This window comes from Cherax quadricarinatus, chromosome 22, assembly GCF_038502225.1.
Source record: "Cherax quadricarinatus isolate ZL_2023a chromosome 22, ASM3850222v1, whole genome shotgun sequence".
NCBI lineage: Eukaryota > Metazoa > Arthropoda > Malacostraca > Decapoda > Parastacidae > Cherax > Cherax quadricarinatus.
In genome coordinates, this window is record NC_091313.1 from 28,702,088 (window position 1) to 28,725,680 (window position 23,593).

Sequence of the window (23,593 nt, forward strand, 5' to 3'; positions counted from 1 at the left end):
CTAGGTTCGAGTCTCCCTCAGCCAGAGATCAGTGTTTATATATATATATATATATATATATATATATATATATACATATATATATATATATATATATATATATATATATATATATATATATATATACATATATATATATATATATATATATATATATATATATATATATATGCAATAAGATCACAGTAAACAGGTGATTTCAGAATATGCAAAACAACCACTCTGAAAGAATAGAGAAATTCCAAGCGCTTTCGAGACTACAGATAGTTCCTTGACAATGTGAGTAGTCACGAAAACGCTTGAAATTTCTCTATTCTTTCAGAGTGGTTGTTTTGCATATATATATATATATATATATATATATATATATATATATATATATATATATATATATATATATATATATATATATATATATATATATATATATATTTTATTATCACACTGGCCGATTCCCACCAAGGCAGGGTGGCCCGAAAAAGAAAAACTTTCACCATCATTCACTCCATCACTGTCTTGCCAGAAGGGTGCTTTACACTACAGTTTAAACTGCAACATTAACACCCCTCCTTCAGATTTTTTCATTTATGTTAATGTAAAAATTAATAATTTTGTACCAAAAGAACCTTAGAAAACTTACCTAACCTTATTATAACAAGCGCAATTTAATTGAGCCTAATCCAACTAAATATACTTTAAATAAGTTTACGATAATTTAATAATAAACAAACACAATGGAATATCTTTTTTGCGAAATTATTGCATACACAAACTTTTGTTTGCCTTATTCGGCTATTTAAGCCAACATCGCAAATTTTACCTATTCGGCACAACATTTATAAATAAGCAAAGGTGTGCAGTGTATAGGCTGACTAATTTAATAAGTTGGGGAAAAAGATACAAGCGCAACTAATGTGATATTTTACTTTAGTAATGTTTCGGTCTCCTGGAGCTTTGTAAAGCCGTATTAGTTGTACTTGTGTCCTTTTACCTAATATATTGCCAATAATTTTTGCCAATATTATATTTTAATACATTCGAGCAAACTATAGCACTAGCAACGCCTCCGTCAAGCTAATAAGGGCCCAGTTGTTTGAAGAATTAAAGGCATAGACACTCCATTACTGCCTCTACATGGTCTTGAAATGGACAGTGATGGTCTCTTGATGATTTTAAAGACTAAAAAGGAGGATACCCACAGGTATATACAGCAAAAGAAGCCTTTAAAAAGTTTCGCTCGTATCCGGCAGTGGAACTGAACTCTTATTCACAGGATAAACCAAGGAACTCGGACTCATGAGCTGATAACGCTCACCTGTGAACGAAACGAGAACTGAAGTAGTTTCAAATACCATAAGGTGGAGTAAGCGACAATAATATACACTGAATACCTTTCTTAGCGACAACGCTTCGATCACGCAGTCACTGACTGGTGTAATAAAGCCGCTGCGTGTGTGAAACGTTGTCGCTAATAAAAGTATCCACTGCATTTACGCGTGAGCGAAATGTCCAAACAGGTGACTTTATTCTGCCAAGTCTCCTGCTGCCAGTCTTTCTTGTGGGAGTACAGGGTTTTCAGAGCTCTGCCTTCAACGGGGTACTGGGGTGCCTCGAAGTCTCCTCTTCCCAGGACCTAACCTGATCACCTCCCTCTCCCCATCACCCTCAAGGGCTTACCTCTTCTTCAAGAATAAAATAATACAAATTTTACTGCCCCGTAGGCTAAATTATCTGAATCTGTAAATTAATTTATATTTAGTTTTGTGTTTTTCTTGTCCGGAGATCCCAATATTGTCTTTGTGGAGGTTATCATTTTTGTTTGTCATGTATCATCGTATTACTGCAGTGTGTGACTGCCCTATTTTTATCATATTTTCGTTGTGTGAGAACCCTCAATGTGTGGTTACCCAGTCTTATTTAATAATTACTTTGTGGAGGGAACTGCAGTGTGTGGCTACACTATCTTATATGATAGTTACGTTGTTGAAAAACTCGCAGTGTGTGGAAAACCCCATTCTATATAACAGTAATAATGTGGAACACAAGCTAGCTATGTTTCTCTGTCATATTCCTTCATACGTAATGAAATCTGTCTGGCTGAGCTGGTGAACTTCAGTCAGGAAATGAGGAAATTGTCAAGCATTTCACGGTGGGTTTAGTAGTTTTAAAGGTTCCGTTCCAGCAGGGCTGGAGTTACTGTTTCGTGGATATTACCATTTCTCTCAGGTAGTCCAAACCCACAAAGAGCTAAGGAGGTGATGAGGTTTCCCTTAAAAATATCGACCACAACTATAACCACTACCAGTTACTGGATAGAAGATATATCTAGCACCACCAGGGGTGGTTGCTAGACACGGGCCATCACTAGCGTCACCAGCAGAAGTCACTGCAGACAAACTTCTTCTAGCGCTATCAGCAGCAGTCGCTAGGCGCGACCCACATTAACCAGCAGCAGCAGCATTAAGACACGGCCCATATCAAGCAGGAGCAGTAAGACACGCCCATATCAAGCAGCAGCAATAAGACACGGCCCATATCAAGCAGCAGCAATGAGACACGGCCCATATCAAGCAGGAATAAGACACGGCCCATATCAAGCAGCAGCATTAAGACACGGCCCATATCAAGCAGCAGCAATGAGACACGGCCCATATCAAGCAGGAATAAGACACGGCCCATATCAAGCAGGAATAAGACACGGCCCATATCAAGCAGCAGCATTAAGACACGGCCCATATCAAGTAGCAGCAATAAGACACGGCCCATGTCAAGCAGCAGCAATTAGACACGGCCCATATCAAGCAGGAATAAGACACGGCCCATATCAAGCAGTAGCAATGAGACATGGCCCATATCAAGCAGGAACAGTAAGACACGGCCCATATCAAGCAGCAGCAATGAGACACGGCCCATATCAAGCAGGAATAAGACACGGCTCATATCAAGCAGCAGCATTAAGACACGGCCCATATCAAGTAGCAGCAATAAGACACGGCCCATGTCAAGCAGCAGCAATTAGACACGGCCCATATCAAGCAGGAATAAGACACGGCCCATATCAAGCAGTAGCAATGAGACATGGCCCATATCAAGCAGGAACAGTAAGACACGGCCCATATCAAGCAGCAGCAGTAAGACACGGCCCATATCAAGCAGGAACAGTAAGACACGGCCCATATCAAACAGGAGCAGTAAGACACGGCCCATATCAAACAGGAGCAGTAAGACACGGCCCATATCAAGCAGGAGCAGTAAGACACGGCCCATATCAAGCAGGAACAGTAAGACACGGCCCATATCAAACAGGAGCAGTAAGACACGGCCCATATCAAGCACCAGCAGCAGCATTAGCAAGACACTAGTACCAAGACTCGCCAACCTCTACCCCTCTCCTTCCTTCACCTCCCCGTCCCTCGTATAATTTCCTCCCCACCACCGTCATTCCTCAGCCTGAGTTAACCAAAAACGCCACTAAACCACAAGACAGTAACGAGTTGTTAACTTGTAACTGTGTCTCCTGATCAACTGGGTTGTTTGGACTGGCTTAAAGCCTATCGGTTGCACGAGGGTCATTGAGGCTGCACCTCTACACCACCAACGGAAAATGCTCTGGTCCCTAAAACAAAGATAAAAATAAAACTAATAGTGTATATACACCTCTTGGTATACCGCATATACCAAAGTGTATATGCATCCTGAGGTGTATATACATAAATGTCAGTCATACGTTGTGTATATACTGAGGTCACAGTCCCCGCTTTCGGAAGCCACTTCGAGGGAGGATTCCCTAGAAGCTGGTCTCTCGGTTTTTAAATCATTTCATCCCTTCAAGATAGGGAAGGGATGGGTGAACTGATGCTGCTGAACGGCTCGTGATCCACGGAATGGGATTTACTCTCCTCCTCTTCCTTGAATCATTCGCGATTAACACCCATTTCCCAGGTGCTGTGTGAGTCCTCACGGGCTTCGTCACAGCATTTTCCTGTTACTGGACAACTGGGGTCAGGGTTATTGACCAGAAAATCTCCAATAGTCTTTCACTCCTTGTTCTGTTGTCTTATGGTTGCGTTTGTATTATCAGAGTGAAATCGCACTTTTCTGCAGAGGTTTAGCGATTCCATAATAATAATAATAATAATAATAATAATAATAATAATAATAATAATAATAATAATAATAATAATAATAATAATAATAATATCAATAATCATATCAATAATCATGAAACCATAACCATGACCATTATTTCCATCACTACTCTCTCTCTCTCTCTCTCTCTCTCTCTCTCTCTCTCTATATATATATATATATATATATATATATATATATATATATATATATATATATATATATATATATATATATATATATATATATATATATATATATATATATGTTATATTTATTTATTTTTTATTATCACACTGGCCGATTCCCACCAAGGCAGGGTGGCCCAAAAAAGAAAAACTTTCACCATCATTCACTCCATCACTGTCTTGCCAGAAGGGTGCTTTACACTACAGTTTTTAAACTGCAACATTAACACCCCTCCTTCAGAGTGCAGGCACTGTACTTCCCATCTCCAGGACTCAAGTCCGGCCTCCCGGTTTCCCTGAATCCCTTCATAAATGTTACTTTGCTCACACTCCAACAGCACGTCAAGTATTAAAAACCATTTGCCTCCATTCACTCCTATCAAACACGCTCACGCATGCCTGCTAGAAGTCCAAGCCCCTCGCACACAAAACCTCCTTTACCCCCTCCCTCCAACCTTTCCTAGGCCGACCCCTACCCCGCCTTCCTTCCACTACAGACTGATACACTCTTGAAGTCACTCTGTTTCGCTCCATTCTCTCTACATGTCCGAACCACCTCAACAACCCTTCCTCAGCCCTCTGGACAACAGTTTTGGTAATCCCGCACCTCCTCCTAACTTCCAAACTACGAATTCTCTGCATTATATTCACACCACACATTGCCCTCAGACATGACATCTCCACTGCCTCCAGCCTTCTCCTCGCTGCAACATTCATCACCCATGCTTCACACCCATATAAGAGCGTTGGTAAAACTATACTCTCATACATTCCCCTCTTTGCCTCCAAGGACAAAGTTCTTTGTCTCCACAGACTCCTAAGTGCACCACTCACCCTTTTCCCCTCATCAATTCTATGATTCACCTCATCTTTCATAGACCCATCCGCTGACACGTCCACTCCCAAATATCTGAACACATTCACCTCCTCCATACTCTCTCCCTCCAATCTGATATCCAATCTTTCATCACCTAATCTTTTTGTTATCCTCATAACCTTACTCTTTCCTGTATTCACTTTTAATTTTCTTCTTTTGCACACCCTACCAAATTCATCCACCAATCTCTGCAACTTCTCTTCAGAATCTCCCAAGAGCACAGTGTCATCAGCAAAGAGCAACTGTTATAGTGTTAACATAATTATTAATCAAGTTAAACAAATTCATTCATAAATATATTTATTATGAATTACGAGAACACTGGTTGGATGAAAATATATATTTAAGGAATGCCAAGCGTGCACTTAGGGCCGTTCATACAGGTATTCATGCAGGTATAAATATTAAAGAAGAAATTAACACAGACAGGAAAAACAATCATGACAGGAGAGATGAGGTTGTGTTGTGGTCATACACATTTGGAGGAAACATTCCGATTTTCTTCAAATTTACTGATTACTCGGACGAAGAAAGTTTATCAGTGCTTTGCGCAATAATAGATTTTGTACACACGTACACGTACACGTACACGTACACACACACACACACACACACACACACACACACACACACACACACACACACACACACACACACACACACACACACACACAAACACACACACAAGCAACTACTAACCCACTCTTACATCCGGAAAGTCAGCGGTAATAAATGGATATAAACAACAGAGTAATTTAGGAGTTTTTCTCCAGATTCTGTCTTCAATTTTGCCTTCAGTCACTGCATTTAACTTTGTTTATATATATTTAAATATATATATATATATATATATATATATATATATATATATATATATATATATATATATATATATATATATATATATATATATATATATATATATTTGGAGATGGGAAGTACAGTGCCTGCACTCTGAAGGAGGGGTGTTAATGTTGCAGTTTAAAAACTGTAGTGTAACGCACCCTTCTGGCAAGACAGTGATGGAGTGAATGATGGTGAAAGTTGTTCTTTTTCGGGCCACCCTGCCTTGATGAGAATCGGCCAGTGTGATAATAAAAAATAAAAAAATATTTGAGAAATTCACAAAGAAGGTGCGAGTAATCAGAGACTTACAAAAATTCTATGTATTTAAAGTTGTTATTTTTGTAATTAAAGCCTCAGGACAACACGGACATCGCTGAAAGAAGATTCACTTCTATACTAACAGCAATACTAATATTACTTCTTTCGATATATGAATCTTACCGATGCTTCTTTCTTTAAATTTGCAAACCTGTGTAATGATCATGAGTTGCTTTCTGATTTTCCTTAAAATTAATAACCTCTTAGGATCGGCCATGTCTATACAAATAAATAAATAAATAAATTAATATATATATATATATATATTATATATATATATATATATATATATATATATATATATATATATATATATATATATATATATATATATATATATATATATATATATATTGGGGGTGGTAGGAGAAAATTCTCAAATAGCTTCAGGGAGAATAAACTTGCTTCAGGGAAAACTCAAGGTTCTCCCTGAAGCAAGTTTATTCTTTTCTCTGAGGATGAGGGTCCCTAGGACAGTTCTAGAGGTGTTACCTCCCTATATATATATATATATATATATATATATATATATATATATATATATATATATATATATATAATTCTTACCAATATACACAATAATAAATTAATGTTCTATAGGTCTACATATGACACTGAACACCACTGATAGCACTGAACACCATTGAACACCATTGAACACCACTGAACACCAATGAACACCTGACGACAATTGCTAGACAGCAGGAAGGAGTAAGCAAGTGCTAACAGCTGGTGTTCCTTTAAGGAACTAAGAAATTTCACGCCGAGTAATGCATTCAACGAGCAGTGAAAGCCTTTGGCCAGGACAAGCCTTTTATAAGAATACATTTCGCTCAAGGAGAGCTTCATCCAGTCATAATGCTCTCCCTGAGCGAAACGTTATATACTAAAGGCTTGTTCGGTTGTAAATGTATTTGGTATTGGGAAACCTTTGTCTTTGACTGATACAACTTTTCACCCGTATGGGTGAAACGTTGTACTAATAAAGGCACAGGGGAGAAAAATTAGATGGCGAAGAGAGAAAATAGCCTGAAAAACTATCAAGTTCTAGAGGAGTTAGAGCCAATCAAGAAGTTTAAAAAAAATCGGTATTTTATACCTTAATTCTGCAAGTTAGCGTCTTCGTATTATTCATATTTTTTTGGGTGCTGTGACTTTTACTTAGAAAAAGATAACTTATATAAGCACAATATGTCTATGTGACTGTTCGTCTGTCGAGCTCAAATGGTTCCTCAGACGATATTATTGGCTTGTCGAGCTCATCTGTCAGCCCAGATGAGATTGTTGGTCGGCTTGGCTGATCCGTCTTCTCTAACGAAGTGGATCAGAGGATCTTCGGGGGGACGCACTTAAATTTTTTACACATGCCGGTCTCGTAGCCAGACTCCGCAGCCTCTCTGAAGACGGCCACGTTGTTCTTCATGCAGTCAGGGACCAGAGGCTCGATCAAGCTGTAACGAAGACAGTGTAAAGCAATTATGTTGAAAATGGTATGAAATACCGACGAGTTGATGATTAAGACAAATGTGCAACAGTTAGGTGTCTACTGTTGAATTTTTTCCCCAAGGCTGATGGACTGATTACATCATCTTCATTTCATTACTAGTACTACACTGCTGCCTCTGTGTTTGACTGAATAAACCTACTGTTGCATGTGTCATAATCATCAAAGTAAAACAGTGTTTATCGAAGGTAGAACAATATATACCGAGGAACAGCTTAACAAGTCGCAATTTGCTGTTCATGGCATTTAATTGCTAAAGTCCTTGGTGGACGAATCGTCTCCTCAATAAAAATGCCACAAACTGTTTATTGGGTTTCATCAACAAGGTCAAGCAGTTGCTGGAACAGGGAGAAAAACTCCTTTAGTTGTTAGTCTTCTGGGAAGGTACGTTGATACAAGTGAAGGGCTCTTGACACAAGTATTTGTAGCTGTCATCTTCCCTTCCCCGGATTTAATCTTAATTGCTTCCCATTCAACGGGATTTGTGTGGCCCACTACGCGTTGGGCCTTTCTCCATAAAAATAAAAATTTAAATAAATTCACCACAGTATACACACTGTCAATATTTTACGAGGCAGGGTGGAACAACAGGGAAAATTAAAGTTTCTCCTTTTAAATTTATTAATGTATACAGGAGAAGGGGCTACTAGCCCCTTGCTCCCGGCATTTTAGTCGCCTCTGAGGATAGGCATTGCTTACGGGAGACGAATTTTGCTCCACTTCCCCATATAAACCTACGAATGGCATTACATATTACAGAATTAAGGGAATTACGTTGTGAGAAGACGCACTTCATTGTTTTCTAGTTATAAAACTAGACTCTAGATTTTACATATCTATGAGGAGCTAGTATGAATAACAGCGTGTTCAACTCAAAATATTTTCAATTATCCATAACTAGAGAGAGAGAGAGAGAGAGAGAGAGAGAGAGAGAGAGAGAGAGAGAGAGAGAGAGAGAGAGAGAGAGAGAGAGAGAGAGAGAGAGAGAGACCGAGAGAGAGAGAGAGAGAGAGAGAGAGAGAGAGAGAGAGAGAGAGAGAGAAAGCTGCGTGGTCATGAGATAACGTAGAAATTACGGTCACAGGAGCACGAGCTCAGGAAGTCCATGTTCATTCTGAGCTACTAACCCAGAGCTGCTTCACCATCTGGGATTCAATGCAGTTCAAGATGAGGGGAAACGGGTGGCTTAATGCTGGTGAAAGGCTCTTCATCCAGGGAACTGGAGCTGCCCTCTCTTATTCCTCGGATCAAAACTGAATACCTCCCAGTCCCCCAATTTTAATAATAAGTGCTCATTATTCTTAGAAAGAAGGTAAACAGCATTCTTAATGGCCCCAAGTGTGGTCGACAAACTTCCAGTCTAACGTCCTGACTAACTGAAGGTCCAACGAGTAACGTTAAACAAGAGATATTAACCAGCTTTAGTATTCCCAGACAGTAAAACAAGTAACACTGAACAATTAACGATGCCACATGTTGTTTGAATACGGCAAATATGACAAACCCAGAGTGTAGCTCTTTTCTCTTTCTCATTGTAGCCCAATGCTTGAGTTTCAGTGAGGGAGGAAAGAAGGGAAGACTAGAGCCTCGGTGCCGGGAGCTTTAACTATGGAACTGGAGTTAAACTGTCCTTCATGGGGTTAAACTGTCCTTCCTGGGGTTAAACTGTCCTTCCTGGGGTTAAACTGTCCTTCCTGGGGTTAAACTCAATTGCCTTCCAAGCGCTACATGAATTCTGCGGATTTAGCGCTTCTCCTTAAATACTACTACTACTGCTACTATTATTGCTACTGCTACTACTGCTGTAGATGAATGGCTCAGAGAACCGACAAACTGATAAATTAGACACATGTACAACACTTGGGTATCTTTATTGAGGAAACGTTTCGCCACACAGTGGCTTCATCAGTCCATACAAAGGGGAACATTGAAGAACAGGAGGAGTTTGAGGTAATCAGTCCCTCAGCCTTGAGTCGATGTAATCAGTCCATCAATCTTGAAAAGAATACAGCATATGTGCGTAGAAGTAGCTTATATACCGTAGGCAGGAGAGGTGCAGCAGTCGTAGGTGGTATCACATTTGTCCACTGTGGAAGTAGGTCGTGCCCAAGGGTTAGGCAAGTGAAGAATTCCCTGTATTAAGATCCCAAGATGTTGCTGTGTCAGACAGGAATGTATTCATTTCAAGATTGATGGACTGACCAAATCGACTCAAGGCTGAGGGACTGATTACCTCAAACTCCTCCTGTTCTTCAATGTTCTCCTTTGTATGGACTGGTGAAACCACTGTGTGGCGAAACGTTTCCTCAATAAAGATACCCAAGTGTTTCACATGTGTTTAATTTATCAACTACTACTGCTACTATTACTGCTACTACTGCTACTACTACTACCAAGACCACCACTTGCTACTACTACTGCTGCTACTGCTGCTACTACTACTAGTATTACTATTACTACCACCTCTACTACTACCAAACTCCTACTACTACTACTAATAATATTATTATTATTATTATTATTATTAATAATAATAATAATAATAATAATAATAATAATAATAATAATAAAAATAATAATATTATTATTATTATTATTATTATTATTATTATTATTATTTGTATTATTATTATTAATTATTATTATTATTATTATTATTATTATTATTATTATTATTATTATTATTATTATTATTATTATTATTATTAACAACACGCGCGAGACCAGGACAAGCCTTGCAGGTTACCACTTCCATACTGAGTGGGTGACCAAGCCTTCCTGGGTAGTGGTGACTGAGCTCACATGACGAGGCTCGTGATGTGGGTATTTGGGGCACGATTAAGGTGACCCCCTGGTATATCTTCTCTTATTCCTAGTATATCTCTTTTTATTTCTTAAATAATAAATTAATATAACGACCCCAATGGAATTAAGTAACTTTGTCTGATTTTCTTGGGTTATTCTAATTAATCTACACAGATGCTCTGTACATGAATAAACTTACTGGAAGTAGGGCAGGATAATAAAGGTATGTTTTTTTGGCGAAACGCTTCGCCAGCTCAGCAGGCTTCGCCAGTCATAGAAAGAGGCGATTACGGTACTTGGGACAGTACCGTAATGAGATGAGTGAATATCAAAACGGTAAACAATACCGACAGGTTGGTAAGTAAGACACATAGGCAATAGTTAGGCATCTTTATTCCGGAACGTTTCGCCTACACAGTAGGCTTTTTCAATCGAAGAAGCCTACTGTGTAGGCGAAACGTTTCGGAATAAAGATGTCTAACTGTTGCCTATGTGTCTCCCTTACTGTAAGGTGGTCGGTCTCTTTATCCCCAAGATTGGTTGTAAATAAGAAGGCGATACAAAGAGTAAAAAGATTTGTGTACAGAGTGGTATTCCATTATGATAAATTTGCCTCATAATGATCCCCCCCAAAATTTAGTTGAGTTAAGAATGTAGATTGAGATCCGTGTTCACTCTGGGACCAGTAGAAGCTTTCTGAGTGATGAGTAAGCTGAAGACAGCAGTGAATAATGCGCTGAAGACAATGGTGAATAACGCACCGAAAACAATGGTGAGTAATTCACTAAAGACAATGGTGAGTAATGCGCTGAGTCATGCAATGAGGACAATAATCATACGTAACTTAATGGAAACGGTTAATAAGTATTTATAAGTAGTCATAATATTAGAAACTGTAACTGAATCACCGTTACTTATTAACTGAAAACTAATGCTCGTGCATTGATGAGTATATTTCAGGTGACATGAGTCATGAGAAATGAGAAAAAAATGTGAGGTAGTGTTGAGTCACTTCGAATTAGTGTTAAATTAAGAGTAAATCAACGTTGACTGGCTATTATTATTATTATTATTATTATTATTATTCCAGTCATGACTAAGCGTCACACCTGCTAGGTTAATACAGTGCCTGGAGTATAGGGGTTAATTAGGTTTGATCTGAGGAAATGGAGGAGGGTAGATCTAATACCTCGCATCAAGAGCTCTTCACCAGCGATGACAAAATATTTTAAGAGTTATGAGTCAACAGGATGTTTAAGTATCCTACCCGAGAAGGATGTCTCTGCCCTGGAGGTCCCTGGAGTAGACGCCTACGTCGCAGATTATCCTCTGGCTGCACTCTTGGCTGACAAAGGCGTCGACGTATTTGTTGAAGAGACGCTCGAGTTCGTCATGAAGCTCGGCTACGAAGTCGGGATGTCTGGGCCCATCGGAGAGCGCTCGCCTGCCGGTGAAGTAGACGGCGATGGAGGCGAGCGTCATTAAAGCGCTGCCGATGATCAGCAGCGGCATGACTATGAGGCCGTAGATCTCAGGGTCGTCAGTGGAAGCTGCGAGGATGGATTCAGGAATCACCTGTCGCTTCACTCTAAAAGCAGCGGCCGCCGCCGATGATGTGCTCACCAGGACTAACAAGAAGATCTTGGCCATCATCTGGGGAGACACAGCAAGAAATTAATCATTATACACTAACAGGCGATAAAATGTAGTAATGTATATATCGCATATCGAGTTACTGACAGCATTAAAGGATAGACACGATACAGCATAAGCTTTGTTTTGTGACAACGTCGCGATCTGTAAGAGCTTAATCGAGTCATGAGTTGGTACAGCTCTAACAGTGCGATAAGTTGTCACGTTGTCCCAGTTAATACTTCTTCTGCCTCGTGTGTGTTTTCTTCGATGTAATACACACTGGTCAGTGGCACAAAGGATTCCACATGAAGACAATAAAAAGAAGGTCTTACCAAGACCTTCAGCTGAAGAGGACCTCGGTGTAAGGTCATAAAATACTGTATTCAGTCTTATCATCCTGTTTCATTTCCGCCGTGTGGCATATTCTGCCAAACACAGATTGCGTTTGGCCAGATACGTGTATTGTGTTTGGAGAAATACGTGTATTGTGTTTGGACAGATACATGTATTGTGTTTGGAGAAATACGTGTATTGTGTAGGGACAGATACGTGTATTGTGTTTGGGCAGATACGTGAGTGGGGGTGGTTGGGAATTGAGTCGGACTAACATAATATGGGCCAGTAGGCCTGTTTCTGCAAGCTTGTTTTTTTAGGTGTGTGTTCATATTACATGTATGAGAGTGGGAACCTCTAAATAATACACAGGTCGGAATATTCTGACAAAAAAAAAAATTATTCGAATCCTCTAAATCTGTTATATGGATTCATAGCTCTTATTTCACTGACCCCCACCCCCCAGAAAAAATATCAGTGGGAGTTGGTGAGGAGGTTAATGAGAGGTGAGTAGTCACCCTCAATATCTTGAACAATTACCATTACCATTTGTGTAGTACCATCACTACGGAGACTAAGTACTACAAAGTTTAGAGTGATAGCTATTCACTGTTATTTAGTGGTGATAATATGCACATCAATTTTCAACCAGTTGATTTTTAAGGCTATGTAGACTCATAACTAAGGAGACTCAAAGCTAAAGAGACTCATAACTAAGAAGACTCAAAGCTAAAGAGACTCATAACTAAGGAGACTCAAAGCTAAAGAGACTCATAACTAAGAAGACTCAAAGCTAAAGAGACTCATAACTAAGGAGACTCAAAGCTAAAGAGACTCATAACTAAGGAGACTCAAAGCTAAAGAGACTCATAACTAAGAAGACTCAAAGCTAAAGAGACTCATAACTAAGGAGACTCGAAGCTAAAGAGACTCATAACTAAGGAGACTCAAAGCTAAAGAGACTCATAACTAAGGAGACTCAAAGCTAAAGAGACTCAAAACAAAGGACTCATTGTATTCATAGCTAAATGACTAATTATATTCAAATTGTCATCCATGTGTGTGTTAAGTGAATGACAAGAATAATTAGCTTAGTATATTGGAACGTTTCTAAGTATAGGTGTCTTCTTCTGTTAATCACTAATGATTTGCAGTAATATAGTGTAAACAAAACAAATCACACGTCACAATTCACTAACACTAGAGAAAAGATGTGGTTGCAAGGTACTAGGAAGAGAGCGCCCAGTGTCCTCCCACGGTGCTGTCCCACACTGAACTGTCTAGAGTGTTACTACTTGCATGTCTTATATACCCAAGTTCAGCAGGGACAGAAAAGCGAAGTGGGAGACATGTAAGAAGAAAAATGATCTATCAGCAAAACGCTTAGAAAGTGGAGAAATTTCTAAATCTGTTACATCCCTAGAATACTTTGACGCACTTTTATGGCTTCTATGAGACCGCCTGGGATAAATTAGATGCAGTTGTGACTGTAATGAGAAATTAATTCTCCCTTGTCACCTGCCGTGTTTGGTTGCATCACCAGACTTATAACTCACCAGGTCAGTCATCAGCTCAAGCCTCGAAGGGTTTTCATGTTTGCTCTTATTGCTATTACTTTTACATCTAACAAAACATACGATATATATTAAGGAAAAATTAAATACAGCCAATATTTCGCGCAATTTTGAAAGTAACAATACGAAAAGGAAGGAAGTGTATGGGAGTCGAACTGCCGAGTATCATAGGTAAGAGGCGAGCAAGTTACCCGTGCGCCATTGTCACTCTTAGAATATACGTGTATATACACTCTATATCCATGTATTGTTTGCAACGGATTGATAAAGCTCCTGGAGAGCGAAACGTTGCCACAGTAAAATGTCACATTAGCTGCACTTGTGCCCTTTTACCTAAGATAAAATAATTATTTTAGATTAATTACATAATCCACGTTCAAGTTTTACAGAACTCCAAGTGCTGGTTCAAGTGCCAATTTTTGTTATTATTCACAAGGACTAGAACTAGAACTTGGACAAGGTCTAGGTATAATTTTTTTTTCATTTATTTTAATATTAATAAAGTAAAACGTCGTCCTCCTCATGGGCACATAAAGTTTATTCTTATCATCTACTGAGTTTAGTTATTTTTATAATTATAGGGATACACTAAATCCGTAGGGTCGTGCAAGGTCTGGGGAATGGAAAGCAATACAGTTTGATCCAAGGAAGAGGACAGTGGCTAAAATTTTCACCGCCACCAAGGCACCTACGTTTGCTTGAAGTCACACCGAATAACGTTATACTTAACGTTATATCTTAATTTTAATTTAAATGAGGGTAAGGGATGTGATACACAGCAGTTTATGTGTCGAACCTCATTTGACACAGAGTCGATGCTCTCTCCTCAGTGAGGAAGATATGTTAACAAAAGTATCATGCAGGAGGCGTCGTTGGTCATGCAGAACACACAGGGAGGTGGTATAACTTGTGTGGGCCTTTGCTCTTACTTCGTCAAGAATTCTGCATTACATTCTAATATCAAGAATAGCTTGTTGATATGGAAAAAGACACAAATGCAGTATAATGCGAGTCTTTATTGAGAACGTTCCGCCCATACAGAAGACTTTATTAAGTCACGAACTGGGGGAGAGAGGATGCGTATATTCTGTTTATAGTGAGCGAAGTGACGTGAAAAGTCAGAACTCACGAACTAGAAATAAGACGTTTGCAAACCTGGAGCTTTACGACTCAAGATCCACGGTTTCTAACCCCATCCGTTCTGTGGTTTGTGAAGAGTCAGGTGAGGAATGCTGGGCAGACTGATTACCTCAAACTTCTGATCTACACCATTCTTCTTTGCATAAACTGATGAAGCCACTATGTGGCAAAACGTTTCCACAATTAAGATACCTAAGTGTTGCACAGAGGCACTGGTCATAGCGGCAGTGAAAGCACAATGGCAGTTGCAGTGCAGGGGCTTGAAGGGGAAAACAAGGGGAAAATCACTTAATTTTCTTCCTCTATGGCTATCATCCTTGTCCCCCTCGCCTATATATTCTGGCCCCTTCTCTCTTTTGTGTAATTACAAGTGGTTATAACTATGGCCATAAATTTTAAAGGGCAGGACAGGTAAGCCAGCGGAAGGCCTCGGTCAGATGACCAAAAGCTCCAACGGCGGGTCATCATACGACTAAGACCCGCGTCAGGAAACACTTGTCCTGTTTCTTGACGTAACTTACCTAACCTAATCTAACTCTTTTGGGTTAGTATGACTTTGTAAATGGTCCAAATCGCCGAAACATTGTCGTAAGCTCCTCTCTCTTAATTGTTGGTTCGAAGTAACATAGTAATAGTAACAGTAATCACAGCGTTCGAGTCCCAAATTATCAAAATAATTACCACTATTTTGAGGGAAGATAACAGCCCTGTGTAGAGAGAACAAAAACAAACTTGAAACCATTATTTGCAGGAAATAAGAAAGAGACATTTCTACGTTTAAAAACGAAAAGAGTATTATGTTATCTCCGCATGTAGGTCACCTGAGGCGCCTTTAGTAACTTACTCTGGCTGTCCACAGGATCCTTCCTTTAAAAGTAAATACTTTCACGTTTATGCGAGTAGGTTCATGGGGTTTATGAAATTTTTAAAGGAAATATGCGATTTCTTTTAATAAATGATCTCCAAGCGCAGCAATTTCTAATGGAATATTTTTTTAAAGATGTAGCTATTATTTTTTTTGCACTGACTCAACACTTGTATAGACCCGACTTTTGCAGAACCGCGACTTCCGTAAATATGCGACACTTTTACAAAGATGCGACACTCTTACAAAGATGCGACACTTTTACAAAGATACGACACTTTTACAAAGATACGACACTTTTACAAAGATACGAAGCTTTGATAAAGATGGAACAATTTTGCAAGGAAAAGCACGGCATATGTGTCTCCTTATATCTGGTTGTCTCTTGAGGAGCGGGTGACTTTGTGTCCAATAGCGGGATAGCAACATCACTGAAGGAAGGACTTGAATATTCCATTGAGTATTCCTCACACGAGTGAATGAGACACACAGACCACTGTTAAATATTCATGTGGTGAGTTCCATCACGTGTTTGTGTTGATACTGTGTTCTCAGTATTGTGAGAGTAAATCAAGGGTTATTCAACACCGTTCTTGTATAGGTCAAGAGCACATTTATACATTTATACATGAATAAATGTGTGTGTGTGTGTGTGTGTGTGTGTGTGTGTGTGTGTGTGTGTGTGTGTGTGTGTAGGCACCTAGATATATTCACCTAGTTGTGGTTGCAGTAATCGAGTCTCGGCTCCTGGCCCCATCTCTCAATTACTCTATTTGTGTCATCAAGGCTCCTGCTTCTCCCCGTGAGACTAGCATTTAAGTCATGAAAGTGGGAATAGGGAAAATGTAATGAGTGATTCAGTACATGAGTTAAATTAAGATAAGCTTTTTCAGGAAATCTACGAATATTTTAGAGACAATAATATATATTTGTTTACTTGTTCTGAGGGTACGTTCATGTATTAGGCAAACAACAGTGGTCCAGACATTATGTCCCAATGGAAATAATTCGCGCGGCGACTTATATCCATTGGGATCAAGGGTATATACTATATACAGAGAGGTGTTTATCTTTCGATGTATATGTACTGGTATATATACTTTACTTTCATCCCCATTATAAGGATCAAAGTATTATTGACTGATGTTGTATAGATTTCGTGCAGCCATAATAACCCTTGCTTAGTATATATACTGAAATATACACACCTCTATGCAACAATTCTTCAAGAAAAAAATGTTTTCTTGAGCAACAAATTACATTGTATGATCTATGAGATATAATGAGATGAAAAATATGCCAGTAAATTAACCATCAAGATCTGTATAATACACTAATGTCACAAAGTTCGCTAATAACAGCCAATAATATGCCGTTCAAGAGAGAGAAAAAAAATGCTTGTTGCAGCCCCTCCATGCAACAGAGAAAGGAACCATTTTCTATGTCGCAGAGATGAGTGCACTAGAGGAAGGCAGAAAGTGGGAAATTCTCGACCATCACTCTCTAGAGTACATGTGGAATTGTTGTGATTATTTTAAGAGCAATTTTATCCATATTTATTGCAGAATTCAAGTTTTTTGCAGTTGTCGTATAGAGTAAGTTATGAAAAATAACCACAGTGAAAAAATACTTGAATCCCAATGGCGAAAAGCTCGAAATTCCACTATTTTTAAAAATATTTTTACGGGGAGGGGATGTTGTGATATCTGTTTGCTGTGATCTTATTGCATAGTATCGTATGTATCAAGTAACTTAAGGTTAATGATAAAATCAAGCACTGTGACCTGTTTTCATATGGGTCCTTGGTTTTCTAGGTTAACGAGCGGGGGTTCAAAGCCTATCGACTACACTATGGTCACTATGGCTCCAGTAACCTTCTCACCCCCACAAAAGAATACTTTAATCCTTACAACAGGGATTAAGTAAACTCCCAGCATGTATTCGCTGAGAGAACTACATCTCTGTGTACATATCTTGCAAGGTCTTTGTGTTACATGTTGTGTAGTTAGGAATAAATATATATAGCGTTCTATCGTCTACAATTATTAACATTAATAATCTAAAGACATAAATATATACAAATTACATGAATGTTAGTTACGTGGTTATATCTCAATTATTTCCAGTAAAAATTAATATTAAATAAATATATCATTTACATGGCAGTTTTAGTTACGTTTCCTCTAAATTTATTAATAATAAAAATAACAAGAAGCCTTAATAACCCTCGCGTAGTTGATAGGTTTTTAGTCCCAATTAGCCAGCTTTATTCTATGTCTAAGAAACTGCAGCCTCAGCAGGAAGAACAGAAGTAACAGCAGGAAGAACAGAAACAACAGCAGGAAGAACAGAAGTAACAGCAGGAAGAACAGAAGTAACAGCAGGAAGAACAGAAGTAACAGCAGGAAGAACAGAAGTAACAGCAGGAAGAACAGAAGTAACAGCAGGAAGAACAGAAGTAACAGCAGGAAGAACAGAAGTAACAGCAGGAAGAACAGAAGTTACAGCAGGAAGAACAGAAGTAACAGCAGGAAGAACAGAAACAGCAGCAGGAAGAACAGAAGTAACAGCAGGAAGAACAGAAGCAGTAGCAGGAAGAACAGAAGTAACAGCAGGAAGAACAGAAGCAGTAGCAGGAAGAACAGAAGCAGTAGCAGGAAGAACAGATGTAACAGCAGGAAGAACAGAAGCAGTAGCAGGAAGAACAGAAGCAGTAGCAGGAACAACAGAAGTAACAGCAGGAAGAACAGAAGTAACAGCAGGAAGAACAGAAGTAAGAGCAGGAAGAACAGAAGTAACAGCAGGAAGAACAGAAGTAACAGCAGGAAGAACAGAAACAACAGCAGGAAGAACAGAAGCAGTAGCAGGAAGAACAGAAGCAGTAGCAGGAAGAACAGAAGTAACAGCAGGAAGAACAGAAGCAGTAGCAGGAAGAACAGAAGCAGTAGCAGGAAGAACAGATGTAACAGCAGGAAGAACAGAAGCAGTAGCAGGAAGAACAGAAGCAGTAGCAGGAAGAACAGATGTAACAGCAGGAAGAACAGAAGCAGTAGCAGGAAGAACAGAAACAACTGCAGGAAGAACAGTAGTAACAGCAGGAAGAACAGAAACAGCAGCAGGAAGAACAGAAGCAGTAGCAGGAAGAACAGAAGCAGTAGCAGGAAGAACAGAAGTAACAGCAGGAAGAACAGAAGCAGTAGCAGGAAGAACAGAATCAGTAGCAGGAAGAACAGATGTAACAGCAGGAAGAACAGAAGCAACAGCAGGAAGAACAGAAGCAACAGCAGGAAGAACAAAAGCAACAGCAGGAAGAACAGAAGCAGCAGCAGGAAGAACAGAAGCAACAGCAGGAAGAACAGAAGCAATAGCAGGAAGAACAGTAGCACCAGAAGGAAGAACAGAAGTAACAGCAGGAAGAACAGAAACAACAGCAGGAAGAACAGAAGTAGCAGCAGGAAGAACAGAAGCAGTAGCAGGAAGAACAGAAGCAGTAGCAGGAAGAACAGAAGTAACAGCAGGAAGAACAGAAGCAGTAGCAGGAAGAACAGAAGCAGTAGCAGGAAGAACAGATGTAACAGCAGGAAGAACAGAAGCAGTAGCAGGAAGAACAGAAGCAGTAGCAGGAAGAACAGATGTAACAGCAGGAAGAACAGAAGCAGTAGCAGGAAGAACAGAAACAACAGCAGGAAGAACAGTAGTAACAGCAGGAAGAACAGAAACAGCAGCAGGAAGAACAGAAGCAGTAGCAGGAAGAACAGAAGCAGTAGCAGGAAGAACAGAAGTAACAGCAGGAAGAACAGAAGCAGTAGCAGGAAGAACAGAATCAGTAGCAGGAAGAACAGATGTAACAGCAGGAAGAACAGAAGCAACAGCAGGAAGAACAGAAGCAACAGCAGGAAGAACAGAAGCAACAGCAGGAAGAACAGAAGCAGCAGCAGGAAGAACAGAAGCAACAGCAGGAAGAACAGAAGCAACAGCAGGAAGAACAGTAGCACCAGAAGGAAGAACAGAAGTAACAGCAGGAAGAACAGAAACAACAGCAGGAAGAACAGAAGTAGCAGCAGGAAGAACAGAAGTAACAGCAGGAAGAACAGAAACAGCAGCAGGAAGAACAGAAGCAACAGCAGGAAGAACCGAAGCAACAGCAGGAAGAACAGAAGCAACAGCAGGAAGAACAGAAGCAACAGCAGGAAGAACAGAAGCAGCAGCAGGAAGAACAGAAGCAACAGTAGGAAGAACAGAAGCAACAGCAGGAAGAACAGTAGAACCAGCAGGAAGAACAGAAACAGCAGCAGAACAGAAGCAGCAGCAGAACAGAAGTAACAGCAGGAAGAACAAAAGCGGCAGCAGGAAGAACAGTAGCACCAGCAGGAATAACAGAAGCAACAACGGAACAGAAACAACAGCAGGAAGAACAGAAGCAACAGCAGGAACAACAGAAGCAACAGCAGAACAGAAACAACAGCAGGAAGAACAGAAGCAACAGTAGGAAGAACAGAATCAGCAGCAGGAAGAACAGAAGCAGCAGCAGGAAGAACAGAATCAGCAGCAGGCAGAACAGACGTAGCAGCAGGTAGAACAGAAGCAGCAGCAGGTAGAACAGAAGCAGCAGCAGGAAGATCAGAAGCAACAGCAGAAAGAACACAAGCAACAGCAGCAAGAACAGAAGCAGCAACAGGAAGAACAGAAGCAACAGATTGACGCAGCATTGGCAGGAACAGTAGATGTAGCAGCAGGATGCAACATGAGTATTAGTAGTGGAAGCAGCTGCAGAAATAACAGCAGGAGGAACAGCTGTGGCAGAAACAGTTGCAGTGGAAGCAGTAACAACATAGCCAGTAACATCGGTAACGTAAACAACGGAGGCAACGGTAGCGCAAAGAACGGTAACAACAGCAGCATAAGAAACAATGAAGGTTTTGTGTACTTAATGTATGTGTGTATGTGCAAGTGAGTATATCTCCTGGTCCCTTTTTGTAACTGAGGGGGTTGTTTTACCTTGTGTGTGTGTGTGTGTGTGTGTGTGTGTGTGTGTGTGTGTGTGTGTGTGTGCTGTCTCCTGGCCTCGAGTTTCTAATCCGATGTTACAACACACTGGGGACGAAAAGGATCATAGTTCATCATTCTACATTGGTGTCAATATGAAATTAATTTTCGTCTTACCTCCAGATGTGATGCAGACTATTCATAAACATTCGCTAATTTATATAGATAGTTTAGATATCGTGTCACATAAGAGGGTTCCCCATGACCATAACAAATTCTAGCTTAGTTTTCAGGAAAATTGAAGGAATTATACTGTTTGAAAAATGGTTCTCGGTTTAACATATCTAATTCTTTAGTAGAAGAAATAAAGAACTAGTAAATAAAAAGAAATCAAAACTAACCCTCTCGAAAATATATACTTTTTATATTTGTTACATATTTTTTTTTCAACATGCTCTCTTTTATTCTGTGAATCGTTTCCACTATTTATTCTTTCTTTTAATTAGGAGGGGGATGCAAGAGATGGGCTTGTGATTAATGAAATTAAAGCAACCCACCCTTTTTCTTGCAATAAACCTAATTATGTTCCATTCCTCAGGTACTACATGATTGTTAGGTGTTTAGCACGTCCCATGAGTACAGTGTATTTACCTATCTGGTGTATGGTGATGGCGTTCAGTCGGATGCATCTCTCTCTCGCTGCCCCAGTACTCCTGGCTGCCGGAGTGTATTTGTCTCGCGTTTAGGGGCTGCAGGCTCGAGCCTCCAGAACTCCTTGCATTAAATGACACACAAGAGATATTAGTGCGTCACATAAATCTAATAATTATTAAAGCTGGTCAAGTGTTGCAGGGACTGAGGCAAATTTGTGTGAGAGTAGTAAATAGGAATGAAGGGAAGCGAGTGTTTTTCTCCGATTTGATGGGCTATTAGAGTGTGCGAATGGAATGGTCACCATCTGGAAAATACCCGGGCCGGGACAAACCGGCGAACCTACTACATCTACATCTGGGAAGGAATTCAGGGAAACTGACTTTGAAAGACGTGAGGAGAATGCTGTTGTTTGCTTAGTTATCATTGTTCCGTGACGTCTGTGTCTTTATGAAGAGAAAGCTAGGGAGTGAATGATGGGAAATGGCTGGTGTGTAACACTCATAAACACAACGACACACATATACACAAGCGCACATTTGCACATGCACAGTATTGCTGCTGCTGCTCCTGATGTTAATGCTGCTGTTATTTCTGCTATTTCTGCTTTGGCTGCTCCTTATTTAGTTGCTGTTGTTGTTTTTACCGCTGTTCCTGCTGCTAGTGTCGCTTCTACAGCTGTTTCTTAAGCTGCCCCTGCGGCTGCTGCCTCGAAAGCTTTTCCCTTCTCGTAGTCTCCTGCAGTCGCTACTGTTACAGCTTCTGCAGCTGGTGCTTCTGCTGCTGCTGCTGCTTACGTAGCCACTCATTCTCCTATTGCTGCTGCTGCTGCTCCCACATACGCTTTTACAGCTCTTTTTGCTGCTAATGTTCCACACAACTGTTGTTTGCATCTACTAGTAGAGCACAGTGCTAAAAAAAATCCATTAGGTTTAAAATTCTATAATAAACCCTAACAATGGTTCGTCTGATACCGGAGACTTTTTTTTGTGGGGGGAGGTGGCGCTATTGCTTGTCTTCACGAAGAACAATAGTGTAAATACCCGTGCTGAAACTATTTATAAAGAAATTACTATTGAAGGAGGGAAATTTAAGCAATTTTTCGTAAGACAAGGGCCATCATCAAGTTGGTAAATCGTATAGAAAAACAATAGCTGTATTAATTATATATATATATATATATATATATATATATATATATATATATATATATATATATATATATATATATATATATATATATATATATATATATATATATATATATATATATATATATATATATATATGTCGTGCCGAATAGGCAGAACTTGCGATCTTGGCTTAAATAGCAACGCTCATCTTGCCATATAGGACAAGTGAAAATTTGTGTATGCAATAATTTCGTCAAATTTATTCTGAACCTAACGAAAAAAATATATTTCATTGTGTTTGTTTAGTATTAAATTATTGTAAACGTATCTAAAATATATTTAGTTGGGATAAGTTAAAATAAATTGCGCTTGTTATAATAAGGTTAGGTAAGTTTTCTAAGATTCTTTTGGTGCAAAATTAAAAGTTTTTACATTAACATTAATGAAAAAAATGTATCTTTAAACGTATAAGAGAAAATTTTAGAAAGGACTTAATTTTAAATGAGTTCTTGCTAATTGACCAGTGTTACATCTTCGGCACGACATATATATATATATATATATATAGATATATATATATATATATATATATATATATATATATATATAT

The 23,593-nt window shown here is 39.3% G+C and overlaps 1 protein-coding gene across 1 annotated transcript; it reads right to left on the reverse strand.

The window, feature by feature from the left end:
- Window positions 1-6,931: 6,931 nt before the first annotated feature.
- LOC128689651 (uncharacterized) lies at window positions 6,932-13,898 on the reverse strand. The gene is made up of 3 exons (XM_053778009.2): window positions 13,834-13,898; window positions 11,934-12,319; window positions 6,932-7,808 (listed from the first exon to the last, which is right to left on the reverse strand). The coding sequence occupies exons 2-3, from the start codon at window positions 12,317-12,319 to the stop codon at window positions 7,682-7,684; spliced, it is 513 nt and encodes a 170-aa protein (XP_053633984.1). The 5' UTR covers window positions 13,834-13,898; the 3' UTR covers window positions 6,932-7,681.
- Window positions 13,899-23,593: the final 9,695 nt, after the last annotated feature.